Source organism: Pogoniulus pusillus, chromosome 25, assembly GCF_015220805.1.
Source record: "Pogoniulus pusillus isolate bPogPus1 chromosome 25, bPogPus1.pri, whole genome shotgun sequence".
Lineage (NCBI taxonomy): Eukaryota > Metazoa > Chordata > Aves > Piciformes > Lybiidae > Pogoniulus > Pogoniulus pusillus.
This window is the reverse complement of record NC_087288.1, coordinates 11355377-11377223: the sequence shown is the minus strand read 5'-3', so window position 1 is coordinate 11377223 and position 21847 is coordinate 11355377. Positions and strand designations below refer to the sequence as shown.

Sequence of the window (21847 nt, the reverse complement as noted above, 5' to 3'; positions counted from 1 at the left end):
TCCAGGGATGGCAACTCCACCACCTCCCTGGGCAGCCCATTCCAATGCCAATCTCTCTCTCTGCCAACAACTTCCTCCTAACATCCAGCCTGTACCTCCTCTGGCTCAATTTGAGACTGTGTCCTCTTGTTCTCTTGCTGCTTGCCTGGCAGAAGAGCCCAACCCCACCTGGCTACAGCCTCCCTTCAGGTAGTTGTAGACAGCAATAAGGTCTGCCCTGAGCCTCCTCTTCTGCAGGCTGCACACCCCCAGCTCCCTCAGCCTCTCCTCCCAGGGCTGTGCTCCAGGCCTTCTCCAGCTTCGTTGCCCTAGAGATCTGCTAACAACCACAGCAGTAAGCAGAGGCTTTAGCTATTGATTTTGACCTGTGTGCGTAACATCTCATCTGATGGTTGCTAAATTTGGCAATCTGTACTAAAGGTCATGTTCTCAACCCTAAGTAAGAAAATCAGGAGAATCAAATAACAGGAATGTGGGTCCTAATAATGGCTAGGCAGGACTGCCAGGTTACTGTAGACAGGCAGAGCCAGGCTGTGGCACAGCTGACTTCAGAATTGAATGTCGAGGAAGAAGGCAGTGATTTACAGGGCTGTTGCCTCCCTTATGGCAGTGATACTTTCTGTTCATGGCCCCCTTCTTATAAATAAACAATTTCTTCTGTTCTGTTTCATTCTCTTTCTTTTGAAGGTTAGCTGTTAGTTTACTGCATCTCCCTTTAGTTGAGATAAAGTTTGCATTTTAGTAGTTCCATGTGAGAGGAAAGTGCCAATACTAAACGAGATACCAGGAAGCAATTTAATATACTACCTTTGAACCTAGAAAAAAACTCTTAATGCTTAGGTTAAATGTATTTTCTTTTATAGAATCATAGAATCAGCCAGGTTGGAAGAGACCTCCAAGCTCATTCAGTCCAACCTAGATCCCAGCCCTCACCAATCAACCAGACCATGGCACTAAGTGCCTCATCCAGGCTTTTCTTGAACACCTCCAGGGACAGAGACTCCACCACCTCCCTGGGCAGCCCATTCCAATGCCAATCACTCTCTCTGGCAGGAAATTCCTCCTCACATCCAGCCTATACTTCCCCTGGCATAGCTTGAGACTGTGTCCCCTTGTTCTGTTGCTGAGTGCCTGGCAGAAGAGCCCAACCCCACCTGGCTACAGCCTCCCTTCAGGTAGTTGCAGACAGCAATGAGGTCTGCCCTGAGCCTCCTCTTCTGCAGGCTGCACACCCCCAGCTCCCTCAGCCTCTCCTCACAGGGCTGTGCTCCAGGCCCCTCACCAGCTTTGGCGCCCTCCTGTGGACACCTTCCAATACCTCAACATCTCTCTTGAATTGAGGAGCCCAGAACTGGACACAGCACTCAAGGTGTGGCCTGAGCAGTGCTGAGTACAGGGGCAGAATAACCTCCCTTGTCCTGCTGGCCACACTCTTCCTGAGCCAGGCACTCCTGCCCACCTGGGCACACTGATGCCTCATGTTCAATTATTATCTACCAGCACCCCCAGGTCCCTCTCTGCCTGGCTGCTCTCCAGCCACTCTGTCCCCAGCCTGTAGTGCTGCTTGGGGTTGTTGTGTCCAAAGTGCAGAACCCTGCGCTTGGCCTTGTTCAATCTCATCCCATTGGCCTCTGCCCACCCATGCAGCCTGACAAGGTCCCTCTGCACACATGGAAAATAAATCATGGCCTAGAAAATCAAATACTCTCATGCAGTTTTCATGTGTTTCCAGAGTGCTACTACAGCTGTAGGAGGTGGGATGAAAGTTATCTTTTACTTATTTTATTAAGTTATTCATCTTACATCTTGTTTGGAAAGGAAAATGAATTATTTATCACTTTTTTTTTCTTGTTGCTATTTGTTTCCTGTAGTTAATTTTTATTGCAGTTTTTTTAACATTTTTTTCCTATGTGAAATTTTATGAATTGGATTTTGCATGGCAAATGAGCAGCAGAAAATGTGTTTCTATATGTACAGCATTTGACACTCTAGTATTCAGTGATAGTATTCCTGGGGACTGTAGTGACAAGAAACTAGTAATCACTCTGTTTATAGCCCTTATGTCTTTTAAATTCTTTACAAAGTACTTCAACGGAGTGTCACTTTTCTATCTCATTTTATTGATGTGGAAGTAATGGCACAAATCTTACATTATCTAATGCAAAGCTAACTTCAAAACATAGATATCCTGTTTCCCATGTTTGGCCACATCAACCCCAAGCAGCACTACAGGCTGGGGACAGAGTGACTGGAGAGCAGCCAGGCAGAAAGGGACCTGGGGGTGCTGGTAGATAATAATTGAACATGAGGCAGCAGTGTGCCCAGGTGGGCAGGAGAGCCAAAGGCATCCTGGCCTGGATCAGGAACAGTGTGGCCAGTGGGACAAGGGAACTTATTCTGCCCCTGTACTCAGCACTGCTCAGGCCACACCTTGAGTGCTATGTCCAGTTCTGGGCCCCTGAGTTCAAGAGAGATGTTGAGGTACTGGAATGTGTCCACAGGAGGGCGCCAAAGCTGGTGAGGGGCCTGGAGCACAGCCCTGTGAGGAGAGGCTGAGGGAGCTGGGGGTGTGCAGCCTGCAGAAGAGGAGACTCAGGGCAGACCTCATTGCTGTCTACAACTGCCTGAAGGGAGGCTGTAGCCAGGTGGGGTTGGTCTCTTCTGCCAGGCAACCAGCAACAGAACAAGGGGACACAGTCTGCAGTTGTGCCAGGGGAGGTCTAGGCTGGATGTTAGGAGGAAGTTCTTGACAGGGAGAGTGATTGGCATTGGAATGGGCTGCCCAGGGAGGTGGTGGAGTCACCATCCCTGGAGGTGTTGAAGCAAAGCCTGGCTGAGGCACTTAGTGCCATGGTGTAGTTGATTGGCTGTGACTGGGTGCTAGGTTGGACTGGATTAGCTTGGAAGTCTCTTCCAACCTGCTTGATTCTTTGATTCTTTGGGGACCTGTAGTGCAATTTCTACCTCTTTATGAACTGGGGCTCATCTAATTCATTGTGACAGAAGGAGCTTTGGGTGTCTCTTAATCTGCTTCTCAGAGGTTATAAGAGTGGCAGCGCATGCATCAAGAGGAGTAAATTAAGTTCCGCCTCCTTTGCGTGACATCGTGGAGCCATCTGTATGATAAAAGCATAACAATAATCTGCTCTGATAAGAGCATTAAAATGAACAGCACTCTGAAAGTATGGTTCTGTTTTGGAAAGTGACAATGTGAACACGTTGTCAGTTTTGAAGCCAGGAGGTCTATTCCTGTGTAAAAAAATTTATTTACTAAATTTAATGAGAAAAAAAAAATTAAAATATTTCTATTATTTTTCTACTGTGTCACCTAAGAAACACTCTACTAAAAGTTTCCATTGCTTAGAACCATTTAAAATTCTGTCACTTTGCAATTTTTAAGAGAGGTCTATGAAGAAGGATTTCCCTGTGCATATCTTCCTCTTGATATTGATCTCTTTAGAACAGACAAGTCCTTTCCTCTGAGGAAATCAAATACAAAAATGCTGTTAACACAGAAATATGAAAATGAATTATAGTGTACACATTTTTTTAGCCTTTTGTGAACTGTTAGAACCAGTTCAGCCAGGCAGAAAGGGACCTGGGGATGCTGGTAGATAGTAGCTGAATATGGGGCAGCAGTGTACCCAAGTGGGCAGGAGAGCCAATGGCATCCTGGCCTGGATCAGGAACAGTGTGGCCAGCAGGACAAGGGAGGTTATTCTGCCCCTAGACCCAGCACTGCTCAGGCCACACCTTGAGTGCTATGTCCAGTTCTGGGCTCCTCAATTCAAGAGAGATGTTGAGGCACTGGAAGGTGTCCACAGGAGGGCGCCAAAGCTGTTGAGGGGCCTGGAGCACAGCCCTGTGAGGAGAGGCTGAGGGAGCTGGGGGTGTGCAGCCTGCAGAAGAGGAGGCTCAGGGCATCCTGAGCCTCATCTTCTCCAAGCTATACAACCCCAGCTTGTGACTCAGGGATTTGCATATCTAGTTTCAAATGTAGCTATTTTACAGATTTTTTGTGTTTCCCCCTTTGCTTTCTATCGCTGTACTGAACATTCATAACTCAGAACCTGCCTTCTCTGTCCTATCCTCTGAACTGGCATTAAGGCTTTGTTCAGTTCTCAAAACAAAGCTGACAATAGAATGAATGGTAAAGGGAAATCACCTTTTACTTTGTGAATGAATTTTTGCATCAGTTACTTGAAAGTCTTGACATAGATCATCATGGAAAGAATAGATGACTTGGTCTTTCCTAGATCTCTGCAAATATATCTGATTTAAAGGAAGGATACTTCTTTCTTCAGTCCTCTCTCCCTGGCTGCTAGGTCTTGTCCAAATGCTGACTTGATAGGGTGTTTCCAGGTAATAAATTGTGTCTGTCTCTGAAAATGAGTCAATGACATGAAATAAAGGGGAAACACATTGCTGCAGTCCTAGGGAACATGAGTCAATAAGCTTCATGCAGTTATTTAATAAAACATCTCTTCTAGTGCATTAAACCAGGCTAAGATAATGAAGCAGTTGTATTTATGCAGGAATAAATAAACTTCCAGTAAAATCTGGTGACCAGAAGTATGCAATTACACATTTCCAGAAATACTCATTAAAGAAGTCTGCTTAAATTTTAATCAAGCTTCTGTGCATGATACAGTCCTGATAAGAGTGGAGTAGGAAAAGAGAGGAGGGATTTTTATGAAAGGCTATTCAAATCTTCTTGTGCTCAAAATGACTTTGAATGTGGGATTTTTGTTTAACTTCTTGTGCATGGAATGGCAAAGTTGCATAAAAGGTAACACTACAAATTCCTGCATGCTGGCTTAATTCCATTCTTTGGGAGTCATAGAGTCATAGTATCAACCAGGTTGGAAGAGACCTCCGAGCTCATCTAGTCCAAGCTATCACCCAGCCCTATCTAATCAACCAGACCATGGCACTAAGTGCCCTACCTGCGCTTTTCTTGAACACCTCCAGGAATGGCAACTCCAACACCTTCCTGGGCAGCCCATTCCAATGCCAATCACTCTTTCTGTGAAGGACTTCTAGACTGTGTTATGTCTGAGACATGAGAGGACATGTCCTGGACCCTAAGGAAGTCAGCAGTAGCCATAAGAGGTTCATGAATCCAGATGCTGGAGAGAATTCAGTAGGTGTCTGGTTATGTTCTTCTCAGTATTAGATTTGTATTCTTTAATACTCAGTGACTTCCACATTCATTTTCATTCTGCCTAGAGCATCATCAAGATGCTCAGGGCTTACTTGCACAACTGGGCACACAATAAATAGTCTGGCATTTGGATACATTACAAATGTGTTTGTGTACCTATTCAAATAATCTGAATGGGGAGTTCAGAAAGCAGCCCATGAAATAAGAGTGCACATAGCCATCCTTGAAAAGGATGACTAATCTTTTCATGCTTCACAATCTCTCTTTTCTGGTGTTATCTTGTGATGGTTTGGGACGTGCCTGCCCCTCACTCTTACAAAATCACCCTGACTAGACTCAGCCGGCTGGGAGTTAAGGAATGGAGTTTTGTATTCACAGCTTAACACAATATACAAGCAGATATTTACAATATTTACAGCTAGAGACAGAAATAGACAAGTTAAAGGTAATACAGAAACACAACAGCCCTCCCAGAAACCAGAGGCCCCAGGAGGGGCTCCCAACCACCCTTCCACCTTCTTTCCACCCCTGTACTTTATCCCAGAGTCTGCCTTAAGGTCAAGGTGAGCTGCGAGGATCAGCAAGGGGGGTTAGAAGCAGAAGGATTAGTTACACAGAAGCAGCCAAGGGCATCAACTGTGACAGACACACACACACTGACTCTCTCTCTTTGCCTTATCTATATTTGTGTTCTTGCTTTTATCCATCTCAGCAAGCCTATAAGGGCATCAGACATCACCATTGTTTCCTTTTCACAGCCTATAATCTGATTTCTCTCACTAAAATATTCCAATTAGCCTCAAAGTAGCACGTATCTGATGACATGCTCTTTGTTATGGATCACGTTATGTCTCTGCAAACCACAGGTAGGAATATTGTGGCTTTAATATTGGATTCTAATGATCATTGTGTTTTGTCTTTCTAGGGCATCAGTAGCCTCTTCAGCTCACTTAAAGTGGTCAGGCTGCTGCGGCTGGGTCGCGTAGCTCGGAAGTTGGACCATTACATCGAATATGGAGCAGCAGTTTTGGTGTTGCTGGTGTGTGTGTTTGGTCTGGCAGCACACTGGTTGGCCTGCATTTGGTACAGCATAGGAGACTATGAAGTTATCGATGAGGATACAAATACAATCCGACCTGAGAGCTGGCTGTATCAGCTGGGGGTGTCGATAGGAACACCCTACCGCTTCAACACGTCGGGCTTCGGGAAATGGGAAGGTGGGCCGAGCAAAGACTCAGTCTACATCTCCTCGTTGTATTTCACGATGACCAGCCTCACCAGTGTTGGATTTGGGAACATTGCTCCAACTACAGATGGCGAGAAGATCTTTGCTGTAGCTATGATGATGATTGGCTGTAAGTATTGGAGATCCTGTCTCTCGAACACGCGGTCCCAAATAGGTGTGTTTTGTGAATGCTGATTGTGTCAGAGCAGCTGGAAGCATGGCAAATGTTGTTATGCAGCTTAAAATGGGTTTGGTGGCAAAGTATTTGTATTGGGGTATTTCAGCTATAAAAGTTGTTAATTTTATTCTCCTACCTTTTATCTCTGCTAAGAACACTGGAACAGGCTGTGTGCAGGGTGAGTGCCTGGGGTTGTTTAGCCTGGAGAAGAGGAGGCTCAGGGGTGACCTTATTGCTGTCTACAACTACCTGAAGGGTGGTTGTGGCCAGGAGGAGGTTGCTCTCTTCTCTCAGGTGGCCAGCTCCAGAACAAGGGGACACAACCTCAGGCTGCGCCAGGGGAAATTTCGGCTCGAGGTGAGGAGAAAGTTCTTCACTGAGAGAGTCATTGGGCACTGGAATGGGCTGCCTGGGGAGGTGGTGGAGTCGTCGTCCCTGGGGCAGTTCAAGGCAAGGTTGGATGTGGCACTTGGTGCCATGGTCTAGCCTTGGGCACTGTGGTAAAGGGTTGGACTTGATGATCTGTGAGGTCTCTTCCAACCTTGGTGATACTGTGAGGATGGAGCTAGGATCTGCTGGGTGATGCCCAATGACAGGACAGGGGGCAATGGGTGGAAGCTGAGGCATAGGAAGTTCCATGGAAACATGAGGAGGAACTTTTTCCCTGTGAGGGTGACAGAAGACTGGAAGAGGCTGCCCAGGAGGGGTTGTGGCGTCTCCCTCTCTGGAGATGTTCAAGAATCATCTGGATGCATTCCTGTGTGACCTGGTCTATGTGATCCTGCTCTGGGAGTGGGGTCAGACTGGATGAGCTTTTGAGGTCTCCCAGCCCCTGACGTGATTTTGTGTGATTCTGTGATTCTTCCCTGCTAGAGTATAAGTCTTTAAGAACTGTGTGAATTTATCTTGTTTTCAAAGTGGCAGAAACGTGCATACCTGTGTATTCATGCAGTCATAGACTTGTTGAGGTTGGGAGAGACCTTTGAGATCACAGAATTAACCAGGTCAGAAAAGACCATAGAGATCATCAAGGCCAACCTGTTACCTAACACCATCTAATCAACTAAACTATGGTACCAAGTGCCACGTCCAATCTTTCTTTAAACAATTCCAGGGACTGCACCTTCCCGGGCAGCCTATTCCAGTGCCAATCACTCTTTCTGTGAATAATTTTTTCCTAGCATCCAGCCTGAACTTCCCCTGGCACAGCTTGAGATTGTGTCCTCTTGTTCTGGGACATTGAGATGCTTGAGCGTGTCCAGAGAAGGGCGACGAGGCTGGTGAGAGGCCTTGAGCACAGCCCTACGAGGAGAGGCTTAGGGAGCTGGGATTGGTTAGCCTGGAGAAGAGGAGGCTCAGGGGTGACCTTATTGCTGTCTACAACTACCTGAGGGGTAGTTGTGGCCAGGAGGAGGTTGCTCTCTTCTCTCAGGTGGCCAGCACCAGAACGAGAGGACACAGCCTCAGGCTGCACCAGGGGAGATTTAGGCTGGAGGTGAGGAGAAAGTTCTTCACTGAGAGAGTCATTGGACACTGGAATGGGCTGCCCGGGGAGGTGGTGGAGTTGCCATCCCTGGAGCTGTTCAAGGCAAGATTGGATGTGGCACTTGGTGCCATGGTCTAGCCTTGAGCTCTGTGGTAAAGGGTTGGACTTGATGATCTGTGAGGTCTCTTCCAATCCTGCTGATACTGTGATACTGGTTGCCTGGGAGAGCATCAAGTCCAACTGTTCACCTAGAGCTCACAGTACTGCCACTGCTTGTGAGCTGTTCCCACCAAACTACATCCACACGTCCTTTGAATAGCTCCAGAGATGATGACTCCACTGCCTGTCTGGGCAGCCTGTTCCACTGGCTGATAACCCTTTCTTTCTCTGAACAGATTTTTCCTAATGTCCAACCTGAACCTCCTTTGGCACAGCTTGATCCTGTCACTTGTTGCATGTGAGAAGAGACTGACTCCCACCTCACTCTAGCTTCCCTTGAGGTAGTTGTAGAGGACAGTGGAGTCTCCCCTCAGCTTCCTCTTCTGAAGACTATTAAAAGGAGCAGATGTTGATCTGTGGTAGGGGAGGAGCACCCTGCAGAGGGACCTTGACCATGCAAAGAACTGGCTATTATTAGAATTAGTGGTCGGGGTGGGGAGAGTTCTGAATTAAGAAACACTATTAATTTTGGAAAAAACAGTTATCTTGCATTAATTAATTTCCCCTTCACACCAGTGGTCATGGAGCCCACGGGCCTAGCTGGGTAACAGCAAAGTATGAGAAAACACAGCTCAACCTCAGTGGCCCTGTCTCTGTTTCAAGAGCATCTTCTGCAGGGAGGTGTTATTGTGCTCTCAAAGGAAATGACTGCATGCACTGACCTACTGACCTCATTGTGGCTGCAGTATTCAGGGAGAAAATGTTTTGCTGTTGGTTATTTTTGAATGAGTAGGTGCAACCCCTAATTGTGGGGGGCTGCAGCATACTCATCTTGTAGCCCTGAAAATACATAGTCCATTAGTCAGCTCCATTAAAGAGCAGGTAGGTGAAAAACCCTCTTGATTCTTGACCTCAAATAATACTGATCTGCTTGGGAGGAACAAATCACTTTAAAATATAGTATCTCATGGCTCCTCTTCAGGATTTCTCTTCTGTGGAGGCTTGATGCTTCGGATGCGCAGCTCCTGTTGCCGTGTAGCTCTTTTCCTCAACATGTTGCAGATTATAGTTTGGTAAAGCAAAGTGTCTTACCTGTCAATGAACTGACCCACAGAGGGTGGCCTCACCTTATTGACAGTTTGTGTCTGTGCATATATACATACACATGTGTGTATGAGCCTTAATACTGTAAGTGAAAGCAATTAACTCCTGAAGTTGATTTTAAAATCATAGAATGGTTTAGGTTGGAAGGGAACTCAAGAATCATCCAGTTCCAACCCCCCATCATAAGCAGGGACACCTCCCACTAGAACAGGTCACTCAAGGCCTCATCCAACCTGGTCTTGAACGCCTTGAACACAGGCAGAGAGGGAGCAGCCACAACCTCCCTGGGCAACCTGTGCCAGTATCTCACCACCCTCATTGCAAAGAACCCTTTCCTAACATCTAGTTTCAATCTCCCCTCTGCCAGTTTAAATCTATTACTCTTTGTCCTGTCATTACAAGACTTTGTGAATAGTCCCTCCCCAGCCTTCCTGTAGGTCCTCTTCAAATACTGGAAGGCCACTATAAGGTCTCCTCAAAGCCTTCTCTTCTGCATACTGAAGAGCCCCAACTCTTGTAGCCTGTCCTCATAGCAGAGCTGCTGCAGCCCTCTGAGCATCTTTGTGGCCTCTTCTGGACTGGCTCCAACAGTTCCATGTCCTTCTTGTGTTGGGGCTCCAGAACTGCACACAGGACTCCAGGTGGGGTCTGAGGAGAGCAGAGCCAAGGGGCAGAATCCCCTCCCTTGCCCTGCTGGCCATACTGCTCTTGCTGCAGCCCTGCACAGGGTTGCTGTCTGGGCTGCACTCACACTGCAGGCTCATGTTGAGCTTTTCATCAGTGCAACCCCCCAGGTCCTTTTCTTCAGGGCTGCTCTCAGCTGTTCCCCACCCAGCCTGGAGTTGTGCTTGGGATTGCATCCACTCAGGTGCAGGACCTTACACTTGGCCTTGTTGAATGTCACGAGGTTGGCCTGGACCCACCCATCAAGTCCTTGTTTTTTCAGTTTGGTGACCAGGATGCCACGTGGCACAGAGTCAGAAGCCTCACTCAGGTCCAGGTAGATGATTGCCCTTCCCTTGTTAATTTGATTAATTTTAGATTGAACAGATTTACTGATCCTTTTTCACAGGTGGCCACTACATTCCTTACCAGTAGGGAATATGTCTAGGGGCAGCTCTTTGGAGAGGCTGGTGTTATGTAACGCCGGGTTTGAACCCACTGCCTGGGGCTGTGGAGAGACATGCACTTCTCAATTTTTAATGCTTGGAGTTAAAAAAGCTACTTCAGTTTTTGGTTTCTTCCCTGTGGAGATGTATGCCTTCAAATAACAGTTCTCATATATTTTGTTCAGTGGAGCTGTCAGGTTGGCTTGTGTACTGCTTGTTTTTCCTAAGCAATAGCAGAAACTGGAGGACTGCTGTTTGCAGTTTACATATCTGGGTGCTGTGTCAGCAATCTCCTTCCTCTGCAAGCAGAGCAGGGATGAAAGCTCTAAAAATGCTCTGCATTTTCCACTTTTAGCATGCCATAAAACTGATGGATGCTTGCCTACAGGGATCCTTTTATGATCAGGTTACCCACCTGGTGAACGTGGGATATAAGAGGATAGAAAGATATTGAACAGGACTGGGCCCAGCACTCATCCCTGAGGCACACCACTGGTGACAGCTGCCAACTGGATGTGGCACCATTCACCACCACTCTCTGGGCCCAGTCCTCCAGCCAGTTCTTGACCCATATCAGAGTGAACCTGTCCAAGCCATGAGCTGCCAGCTTTGCCAGGAGCTGCTTGTGGCAGACGTTGTCAAAGACCTTGCTGAAGTCCAGGTAGACTACATCCACAGCCTGCCCCACATCAGGTTGGTCAGACAGGACCTGCCCTTCCTAAACCCATAATTGAGGTACTAAGGCCTGACTCTTCTTACTCACCTCAGCCTTAATTGGGAATACTTTTTTCCCCTCCTTGTTTCAAATCAAAGGAATTGTGGAAGTCAAATCTTCTGGTCAGATAACAGGCAAATCTTGCCTTCCCTGTCGTCATCTCATAAGCAAACAATGGGCTGCTGGATAAGTGCAGGAGAGGTGGATTATGCAGGGTCATGGTTCAGTAGTTCTTCAGTGGTAATGGAAAGATCCTGAGGGATTTTCAGTACGAAGTAAGAGGGATCTGGAGATTGGTAATATCTTCCAAGTGTCCAGGGCACACTGGAAGGAGATAAAATTGGACTTAGAGAATTAATTTCTCCCTGAAATTGAACTTGAAGGAGGATTTTTTTTGGTGAGCTATTTTCTGGTAAAATTAAGCCTGGAAAATAATGCCAGGACTTAGAGGTTTTAGGCAGTTAACTAAAGGAATTCTGAAAACCATAAGCTTGTTTATTATGTTCACATCATTTATTGACAGGTTGTTTCTTTAAAATACTAAGTAGCACACTTGCTTCAGTTTTGACCCAGGCTGCTCTTAATTCTCCTGTGATGGTTTGGGAGTTACCTGCCCCTGCCCCCCACTCTTACAAAATCACCCTGACTAGACTCAGCCAGCTGGGAGTTCAGGACTGAAGCTTTCTATTCACAGCTTAGCACAAGATACAAGCAGATATTTACAACATTTACAGCTATAGACAGAAATAGACAAGCTAAAGGTAATGCAGAAACACAGCAGCCCTCCCAGAAACCAGAGTCTCCAGGAGGGGCTCCCAACCACCCTTCCACCTTCTTTCCACCCCTCTACCTTATCCCAGAGTCTGCCTTATGTGCAAGGTGGGGTTGGAAGATCGGCAAGGGGGGTTAGAAGCAGAAGGATTACACAGAAGCAGCCCAGAAAGAAAGCCCAGGCTCCAACAGAGACACACACACACACGCTGTCTTATCTATGTTTTTGGTCTTGTTTTCATACATCTCAACAAGCCTATGAGTGCAGCAGACATCACCATTGTTTCCTTTTCACAGCCTATAATCTGATTTTTTCCCCTCCCCATGACAGGGGAGTTGGAACTAGATGATCCTTGTGCTCCCTTCCAACCCTGACTGATGCTATGATTCTAAGCTACTGGAAGAGGCATTGGGATTCAGTTGCTATGCCCTGTTGTGTAACACAGGAGAGCTCAGTCCTGAGGTGTTAGCTTCTAGTGTTTACCTACCATAAACTGCATTCCCTTTTCTGTCTTTCTTATGTGTTCAGACTTTGAGCAGGGAGGCAAGGAGCTTTCCAAAAGAGCATCAGTGTTAACTTGAGCTTGAAGTTCTGCCAGAATACAAATATGTGTTATTACAGATACCTGCTACAATGGCACCTGTACTGGTCTGTCATGGCCCATAAGTTCTTGGCTAGTTCTTGAACCATACTCAGTCAGAGCTCTGTGTCTTCAGCAGCTCTCTCAAAGAGCAAGTCCTGTGTTCCTCACTCTCCCAGCCTGCCCTTTCTGAAGAACCTGTCCATTGTCTGTCCATTGAAGGGATTTAGTTATGTGAACCATCCCACCATGTCTCCATGATCCCAGTTAGGTCATCTCACTGTAACTGTACATAGTCTTTTTAGCCCTTCCTGTTTGTTCTCCAGGATGCCTGCCTTGGTGCAGGGGTTTTTGAGAGGCACTGCAGCCTGCTGAGCCCTTGGCACAGGCTGGGAATGGCGCTGCGATATGAGAGATGATTCTATGATATGCTGTCATATATCATATGAGATATGATTCTATGATATGCTGTCATATATCATATGAGATATGATTCTATGATATGCTGTCATATATGAGATATGATTCTGTGATATGCTGTCATATATTGTATAAGATATGATTCTATGATATGCTGTCATATATCATATGAGATATGATTCTATGATATGCTGTCATATGTCATATGAGATATGATTCTATGATATGCTGTCATATATGAGATATGATTCTGTGATATGCTGTCATATATTGTATAAGATATGATTCTATGATATGCTGTCATATATCATATGAGATATGATTCTATGATATGCTGTCATATGTCATATGAGATATGGTTCTATGATATGCTGTCATATATCGTATGAGATCTGATTCTGTGATATGCTGTCTGATCATCAGGGCAGCTTTCTGGAAGAAAACAGGAAAAGGGGAGAGGTAGGTGGGACAGATTCCCCCTCCCCCCCACACACTGGTAAGAGAAGACAGTACACTCCCTGCAAAAGCTACGACAGATAAATCAAGGAGAGCTTCTCCACTTGTGCTTCAGACTATGGGAACAGCAGTACCTATGAGGCAGAGACCTGTCTGATGCTGCCAAGCATCATCTGAGATATGACCTGAAGTTGCCAAGGGGGTGGATGCTTCTTTCTTCCAGTGACAGCATCAGAAGTTTGTCCTTTCAGGGCAGGACAGCTGACCATCTGCTCTTTGGGCTCCTGCTGATCTGTTAGTAAATGCCCTGACAGGTGTGAGATGAAAGTATGTAGCGACTGAGATTCTCTTGCTGCTTTCCCTTTCATACTGGGGCATGTGTGGGTGGACAAAACAGGGAGCAGGTGTTGAGAGAGAAATAGAACCTGCAGTTGAACTCAAGTTCTCTTCTTTTTTTATTTTTTGAACTCTTACACTTATTTTTTGACTGCTTCCCAAAATAAACAAAATCCTCCATGGTCCACGTTTAAGATGCTGGTTTCGTTGCACTAGTTACAGACTCGTAGCCCAACAGATAAGCAGTTTTCCTCCTCTTTGGTTTTTGTGGCTGATAGAGCATAGTTTCAAGCAGACAAAGACTTGGGAAGGGAATTTGAGATACTTCATTATGTGAAGGTCATGAAGTAAATCTGGCCAGTGAACTGTACTGATTTTATCAGGTCTGGTTATTGCACTGTACAAAGTGTATGAGATTCTGATAATGATTATGCCAATATGAAAGGTGTCTCCCTTCATGAGGGTGCATTTCAGATCCAGAATGGAGTTCTCTTTCATTCATACACAGAATTCAGTAGTACAGAAGACTGGAGAGAAGACTACTGTTTTATGGGACCATTGTGTGATATCATTGGGCAGCCAGGCAAGAGGAAATGTTCTGAGTCATTACCAGTTTGAGGTGAAAGGGAATATATGCTGAAGCAGGTAACTATAGCAGAAAGGTATGAATGGCTCAGTCCATGAAGTACTGGTATGACTGCAAGTGTCCACAGTGCACTGACATGGGCAGTTCAGTGGCCAGTGAAATATTGGGGCAGATAAGACATCCAGAAAGCAAAGGAGATTAGAGAGCCTGGAGGCAACCACATTTCTCAAGCTGTTCACATCCAGTTGTGAAAGAGTCATCTGCTATGAAGCTTGCAGCAATTCTCTTGATGCATTGGGAGAATAGCTGTGGTAGCAGAGAGCAGAGCTAACTTCTTAGCCTTGCATGCTTTGCACAAACACATGTGAATCAGTTTGGATGCCATAAATACTATCCTTGTAGTGGTAGTTATGTGTCTGCCTTCCCACAGCTGTTCTGTAAGTCACATCATGGCTGTGTTCTCTCTTCAGCAGAGATTTAATTTTATATAGTGTCAGAAGAAGAGGACAGAAGGGAAGGAATTTGGGAAGGCTTTTGACAGATGCACATGAATGAGAAGTTGTTTTCTGTAAGCTTTTGATGTTGGGCATTGCCACATGTCCTTTACAATATGCAGAGGTGGCATGCTGGCCTGGTAATGCTTAAGGCCTGACTCTCTAGACCCAGGCTTTAAGGTAACACTGGAGATGACTGAAGAGTTTGATTAACTTGGGGTAAGTGGGCAGTGAAAGAAGCTGCTTCCCAGAAAGCAGCAGTATGGATGGGAAAAAAACCCCAAGTTGCTATTTGTGTGTGCGTGCGTGTGTGCCTCTGGTGTTGTGTCTGCCTGTAACTGCTGTCTCTGAACTTACACTTCTAACCTTACACTGCTGGAGAGTACTGCTTTACACTTTCAAGATAAAGTATTTGGTTTTGTACCATTTTCTGTGCTGCAATGCACACAGTGGATGATGCACAGTAACGTTTGCCTGAGGCTGCAGTCAAATTCCCAGCTAGCTGCTAACAGGAAAGTTTTCTCCATCAACAGCTATGCAGTAGTAGTTTTTTTTTTACAGCTTTGGAGGACCTTACCACTGGTTGCCAATTGCCTGGTGGACCAAATGAATTCCTGTAAAGAATCACAGAACTTTAAAGGCTGGAAGGGACCTCCAGAGATCATTGAGTCCAATCCCCCTGCCAAGACAGGATCATCTAGGGTAGTTCACACAGGAATGCATCCAGGCAGCACCTCAACATCTCTTGAACTGAGGAGCCCAGAACTGGACACAGTACTCAAGGTGTGGCCTGGCCAGTGTTGAGTACAGGGGCAGAATAAACTCCCTTGTGCTGCTGGCCACACTGTTCCTGATACAGGGCTCTCCTGGCCACCTGGGCACACTGCTGCCTCATGTTCAGCTACTATCTACCAGCACCCCCAGGTCTCTGCCTGGCTGCTCTCCAGCCACTGTCCCCAGCCTGTAGTGCTGCCTGGGGTTGTTGTGGCCAAAGTGTTTAATAGTGTGGCCAATAGGACAATGTTAAAATGGGATTGGGAACAGAGAAGCCTAGCAGCACAGGCTAGTTCTGCCAGGCTAAACCCCCTAGCTGCTTGTGGGAACAGCTCCACTTTCCATGATAGTATTATTTTTTCTGGTCCTGTCAAAAAGGAGCTGCAGGTTGCAGATATGCAGTCTCTCCAGTGATGACTGCACCTTCCCCAGTATCTGCTGATAAGCTCAGTGCTGATAGCTGTGCAAAAGCAAAACTGTATTGTGCTTCTGTATTCCTCATGTGATCTCTCTGCTATCCCCATGTTGCATCACTGCGTGGTGAATACACTGGGTCTGCTGTCATTCAGACTGGGGGCTTTGAAAATTACAATCAAACAAGTAAACAGAGCAAAACAACTGTGATCATCAATTCAAAACAGCTTGATTGGACCACTGTCTTTGTATTAGAAAGAGAAAGAATACACAGCCCAGAAAAGGAGACCTTTCTTCCTGATGGCTTTGTGTTTTCCACAGGCTGATGATGTGTTTTATAGCGTTGCTTGTGTTCTGAGTCCTTCCTACCATTTCTGATTTTACTGCTATTATTTGTCTGATGCCATCATGACAGTATTAGAAACAAAATGTAACAATGTCTATAATTAGGGTTGTCTACACATTTTCTTTCTGTTTTCCATCTGACTCATGTTCTTAAATTTGTGAATGTTTCTATTTCCACATTGAGATAATTATGGTCAGCCATTTCTGTGAGAAAAGGGTGTTGCTTGTCCCTTAACACAGAAAGACTTTCATCTTCAGGGCAGATATTTAAGAACAGCAGGGCCAAAAAGTGAAATATGGCAGCAAGAAAATACTCATAGAGGAGAATATTCGGGCTCCAGATTGTAGCCAGGTGGGGTTGGTCTTTTCTCCCAGGCAACCAGCAATAGAACAAGGGGACACAGTCTCAAGTTGTGCCGGAGCAAGTATAGGCTGGATGTTAGGAGGAAGTTGTTGGCACAGAGAGTGATTGGCATTGGAATGGGCTGCCCAGGGAGGTGGTGGAGTTGCTGTCACTGGAGGTGTTCAAGAAAAGCCTGGATGGGGCACTTAGTGCCATGGTCTAGTTGATTGGCTAGGGCCGGGGGATAGGTTGGACTGGATGATCTTGGAGGTCTCTTGCAACTTGTTTGATTCTATGATTCTATGATAAGAAAGATACCAACAATGCAAGGCTCTTTCATAGGACTCATTGGGAAATGCTGGCCTTAAAAGGCACACAAGATGATCCAGTTCTGAGCTAGCCATATATAGCTTAATCATAGAATCAAACTCCCAAACTGTCACACCACTGAATGCAACTACAGTAGCACCTGGCAGAGACCAGGTGCTGATGGAGCTTAGGCAGATGTGAAACTTGACATCTGTGACAGTGTGGTGAGGAACAGATTGCATTTTTAAGTCTTGGACCGTATGTACCTGCAGGGTTAGCTAAACTGATATTGGGTAGCCCTAGCTTTGGTTTTCTGCTCTCAGCTCTGTGCTACACCTTGGCAACGTCGTGTTGCTAGCAGAGGCGTTTGTTAACATGTTTCCTTGTCAGCCCAGCACGACTTCTCGGCTTGTAATGTGTTGTCTAAAGACAGAACTGTTTGCATTATTTGTTTTCTGAGATTCTTAAATACATGCTCCTTGTTTATTCTTTTGGGGAGTAGATTCCCTTCTGCTGTGCTCCTCTCTAGCCCACTGTGACACCAGGGAGCATTGTGTGTGTTACACGTTGGGCACTGCAATTTGTGAGTTAATTGGTGATGTCTGTGTGCTGCAATTAGCCTAATTATGGACTTGATTACATTAATTAAGCTTTTGTCTCAGACAGCATCTGTTTAATGATTTACCTTCAGACTCCTCATCAGTTGGAGTCATTCTGAGACTTGCCAGCCTGGGTTAGCAAAGTTGAGTAGTGAGTGCACTGCGCTGACTCATTTTGAACTCTCTCTTATTCCCTATTGTCAAACTTTCAATGTCATTGATTGACTTCTGTGCTGCTGTTCTTTGGAAGCTCTTGAAAGTGTGACTTTTCTCCAAGGTGGTGGGAGAGAGCCTTTTGCACCAGTTTACAATGATTTGCCTTTTGGTGCATATGTGTACTTTGTGTTATGCTTCTGGATACTGTGCTGGATGCGCAGCCCCTGGGAGGAAAACAGTCTTGCTTTGCTGCAGTAGCATTAAGGATTTTGCACCCCCCCAGTACAGTTAGCTGTTTTGCATCACAGCTTCTTCTGGAGACCTGTTGACTTGCAAAGGAGCAGCATTTGAGAGATGGGCCTGAATAAACTCCAGAACTACCTCTGGCAGAACCAGCAGTGGCATAGGACAAGGGGACATTGTCTCAAGTTGTGCCAGGGGAGGTGGGAGGTACAAGGCTTGATGTTAGGAGGAAGTTGTTGGCAGAGAGAGTGATTGGCATTGGAATGGGCTGCACAGGGAGGTGGTGGAGGTGCCATCCCTGGAGGTGTTGAAGCAAAGCCTGGATGAGGCACTTAGTGCCATGGTCTGGTTGATTGGCTAGGGCTGGGTGCTAGGTTGGACTGGATGAGCTTGGAGGTCTCTTCCAACCTGTTTGATTCTATTATTCCATAGAAGGAGAGGAAAAGAGGGACACTGTTTTGAGCTTTATGAGGTATTCCCCTCTTTGATAGCCATGTTGAATGGAGCAGTGAATTTTGGCGTTTCTGCTTTTTAGTAAGTCTGCAGAGATCTGCTGCAAACCACCAAGCATTCATCTTTTCAGTGGAAAGTACTTTTAAAATTTACTTCAAGGTAGACATTAAGTGTAGCATCTTTGACTTCTTCAAAGTAGATAATGCCAGAGGCTCACTGATTAAATCTTGCCCTATTCAGCTCTAGCTGTGTCTCCTTTATCTTGTGCACGGAGATATTGCAGTGGCTATTAATTCTCATTGCAGAAGAGTCAGTGTTGTGTCAGCTGGCAGCTGCCTGGCTAATGCTCTTCTTGAAGTGCCTGTGGGGGAGAGAAGGACTTGGTCAGTGAAGAAACTCTTTTCCTTCTGCACTCATCACGTTGTCTGGTTGTTTCTCTCTGTGGAAGCTCCAGGACTGGCTTGTCCACAGCCTGCATGCCTATAAAACATTTCATGCTGATTTTATGGCACATTTTCATCCAGTTTGTGCAGAACAGTTTAAGTGACTGTAAATGCAGGGAAAGGGAAAACTGTGTAGTTTCATGCAAATAAATATGATATGGTAATATAGATTTTCCTGCTGCTCCACCACTACCTTAGCTTTTGATGCTGAAGGATTGAGCAGAAAGAACTTGCACAGAAGCCATGTTATCTTATTGGATATTAGTGACACACCTGAAGGGAGGACTTAAGCTTCGTGTGTATATGTGTGCAAAATAGGTATTTCTACTTGCTGAGTACTTCAGTTTGCCCTTATTTTGGGATTCTGGCCTTTAAGGGTAGTTAGAGGCCCCATTTCATCTGTCTTGTTTGAGCTGAAGGTGCTCTGCAGCTCCAGGTGTCAAGCCCCAGGTCAGAAACATTTCAGAACTGAGAAGTATTTCAAACTGATGCCACTTTTACAGTGAATACCTTTCCAGAAGACTGAACAGCAGCAAGCCTACAGAAGCCAATTCCTTTTTACATTGCCTCACCCCTTGTGATTGCAGTGACAACTAAATAACTTCAGAGTGGAAAGAAAGTTTGAGTGGCATTTGCCTCGAGCATTCTTGCCTGGTGCTTTTTCTAATGAGCTCCCGCACTTGCAGCTTTTGCTGTGCTTTCACTCAGTGGAGCCTGGGGGTTGGTTTGGGGGTTTTGTTATGGGGATTTTTTATAAGAGTTTCATTAGAAGTTTTTCTTTTTGGAGTCTGGAAGCATGGGTTATGACAAGTGATGCTTTTCTATTAATTACAACTTCACTCTGTTCTAACTGTAGCTGGAAGTGTAATGTCTATCAGACAGTGCAAGGGGAGTATAATACAGGCAGGAAGAAACCTTTGATCATGAATGCTTCCCAATTTTTAAGGTTTTGGGTTTTGTTTTTTTTTTTTTGAGCACTTACTGAAATTTATATGTAATATATATACATTTATATAGATGTATATAATATATATTTTTACATTATACATACTTTTATATATTTACATATATGTAATATTTCTATACTATAATATTTATTTTTTATATATATATATATTTATACACACACTTATAAAACCAGCCAGGTTGAAAAAGACCTCCAAGCTCATCCAGTCCAGCCCTGTCCAATCAACCAGACCATGGCACTTAAGTGCCCCGTTGAGGCTTTGCTTGAACACCTCCAGGCACAGCAACACCACCACCTCCCTGGGCAGCCCATTCCAATGCCAATCACTCTCTCTGGCAACAACTTCCTCCTAACATCCAGACTAGACCTCCCCTGGCACAACTTGAGACTGTGTCCCCTCCTTCTGTTGCTGGTTGCTTGGCAGAAGAGACCAACCCCACCTGGCTACAGCCTCCCTTCAGGTAGCTACAGACAGCAATGAGGTCTGCCCTGAGCCTCCTCTTCTGCAGGCTGCACACCCCCAGCTCCCTCAGCCTCTCCTCACAGGGCTGTGCTCCAGGCCCCTCAACAGCTTTGGTGCCCTCCTGTGGACACCTTCCAGTACCTCAACACCTCTCTTGAATGAGGAGCCCAGAACTGGACACAGCACTCAAGATGTGGCCTGAGCAGTGCTGAGTACTGTCTCAAGTTGTGCCAGGGGAGGTCTGGGCTGGATGTTAGGAGGAAGTTGTTGTCAGAGAGAGTGATTGGCATTGGAATGGGCTGCCCAGGGAGGTGGTGGAGTCGCCAACCCTGGAGGTGTTGAAGCCAAGCCGGGCTGGGGCACTTAGTGCCATGGTCTGGTTGATTGGCTGGGGCTGGGTTCTAGTTTGGACTGGATGATCTTGGAGGTCTCTTCCAACCTAGTTGATTCTGTGATTCTATGAATAGCAAATTGGAAGAGATGAGAGAAACAGCTGAACTTCTGTAAAGAAGCATGAAGAGTGATTTTGAACCAGGTAGATGACAAGAATTTGCCCGGGGGAAATGTTTTAAAGAAGAGTGTATGTGCATGCGTAGATGGAGGAAGGTAAGAAAGATGGTTATCTGTCAGAGGAACATGTGTCAGAGGGAGGTGAAACCATGGTGACTGGATCCTGAATGCTCAACATCAGGAGTCCTATTTAGGGACAGTTTCAAGAGAGGCTTATCCAGAAAGCAACAAACCAAGCCCCTAAAAACCTCCTGTGCTGAGGCTGTGTACCATTCAAAGCATGTCAAGTGAGCCTGACAGAAAAGGAATTAATTAATAGCCTGCCGCTCATCTGCTGATTGATTACAGCAACAGATCAAAGATAAGTAGTCTGTCAAGAATGATTAATATCTTTCATCCAGTTCCAGCTATATAATATAAAAACTTGAGCTGTTGCAAAGCCTTCTTTCCTTGCCTTGTGCCAAAGACCAGTAAATGAATATTCATGGTAGCACACACCACTTACAAACGGTTCTTCACTTCACATAGCTTTGAAAGGGTGAGCACGTTGCATTATTGCCACAATTTGTGATGTTCTAACATGCAGTTATAGTTTTTGATAATTTGGTAACTTTGATGACTGTCAGTGACATGGAACATACTTACCACAGTCGTTTTCCCAACTCCTGCTCTTAGTCTCCAATTACTGCATGAGCTGTAGGACTGTCATGTTACCTCTATCAGTGAGAAGAAGGAATCATAGACTCAGCCAGGTTGGAAGAGACCTCCAAGATCATCCAGTCCAACCTAGCACCCAGCCCTAGCCAATCAACTACACCATGACACTAAGTGCTTCACCCAGGCTTTGCTTGAACACCTTCAGGGACAGTGACTCCACCACCTCCCTGGGCAGCTCATTCCAATGCAAATCACACTCTCTGGGAAGAACTTCCTCCTAACATCCAGCCTAGACCTCCCCTGATACATCTTGAGTCTATGTCCCCTTGTTCTGTTGCTGGTTGCTTGGCAGAAGAGACCAACCCCACCTGATTACAACCTCCTTTC

The 21847-nt window shown here is 45.7% G+C and overlaps 1 protein-coding gene across 3 annotated transcripts in view; it reads left to right on the top strand.

The window, feature by feature from the left end:
- Nucleotides 1–21847, top strand: part of KCNH1 (potassium voltage-gated channel subfamily H member 1) — a 183025-nt gene that overhangs the window by 64466 nt on the left and 96712 nt on the right. For all 3 annotated transcript variants that reach the window (XR_010307047.1, XR_010307046.1, XM_064164431.1), the window contains exon 7: nt 6090–6519. Coding sequence is in view for 1 of the 3 variants with exons in the window: in XM_064164431.1 (XP_064020501.1) it covers nt 6090–6519 (430 nt within the window). In the remaining 2 variants the exon portion in view is untranslated. The remainder of the gene's footprint in view (nt 1–6089; nt 6520–21847) is intronic.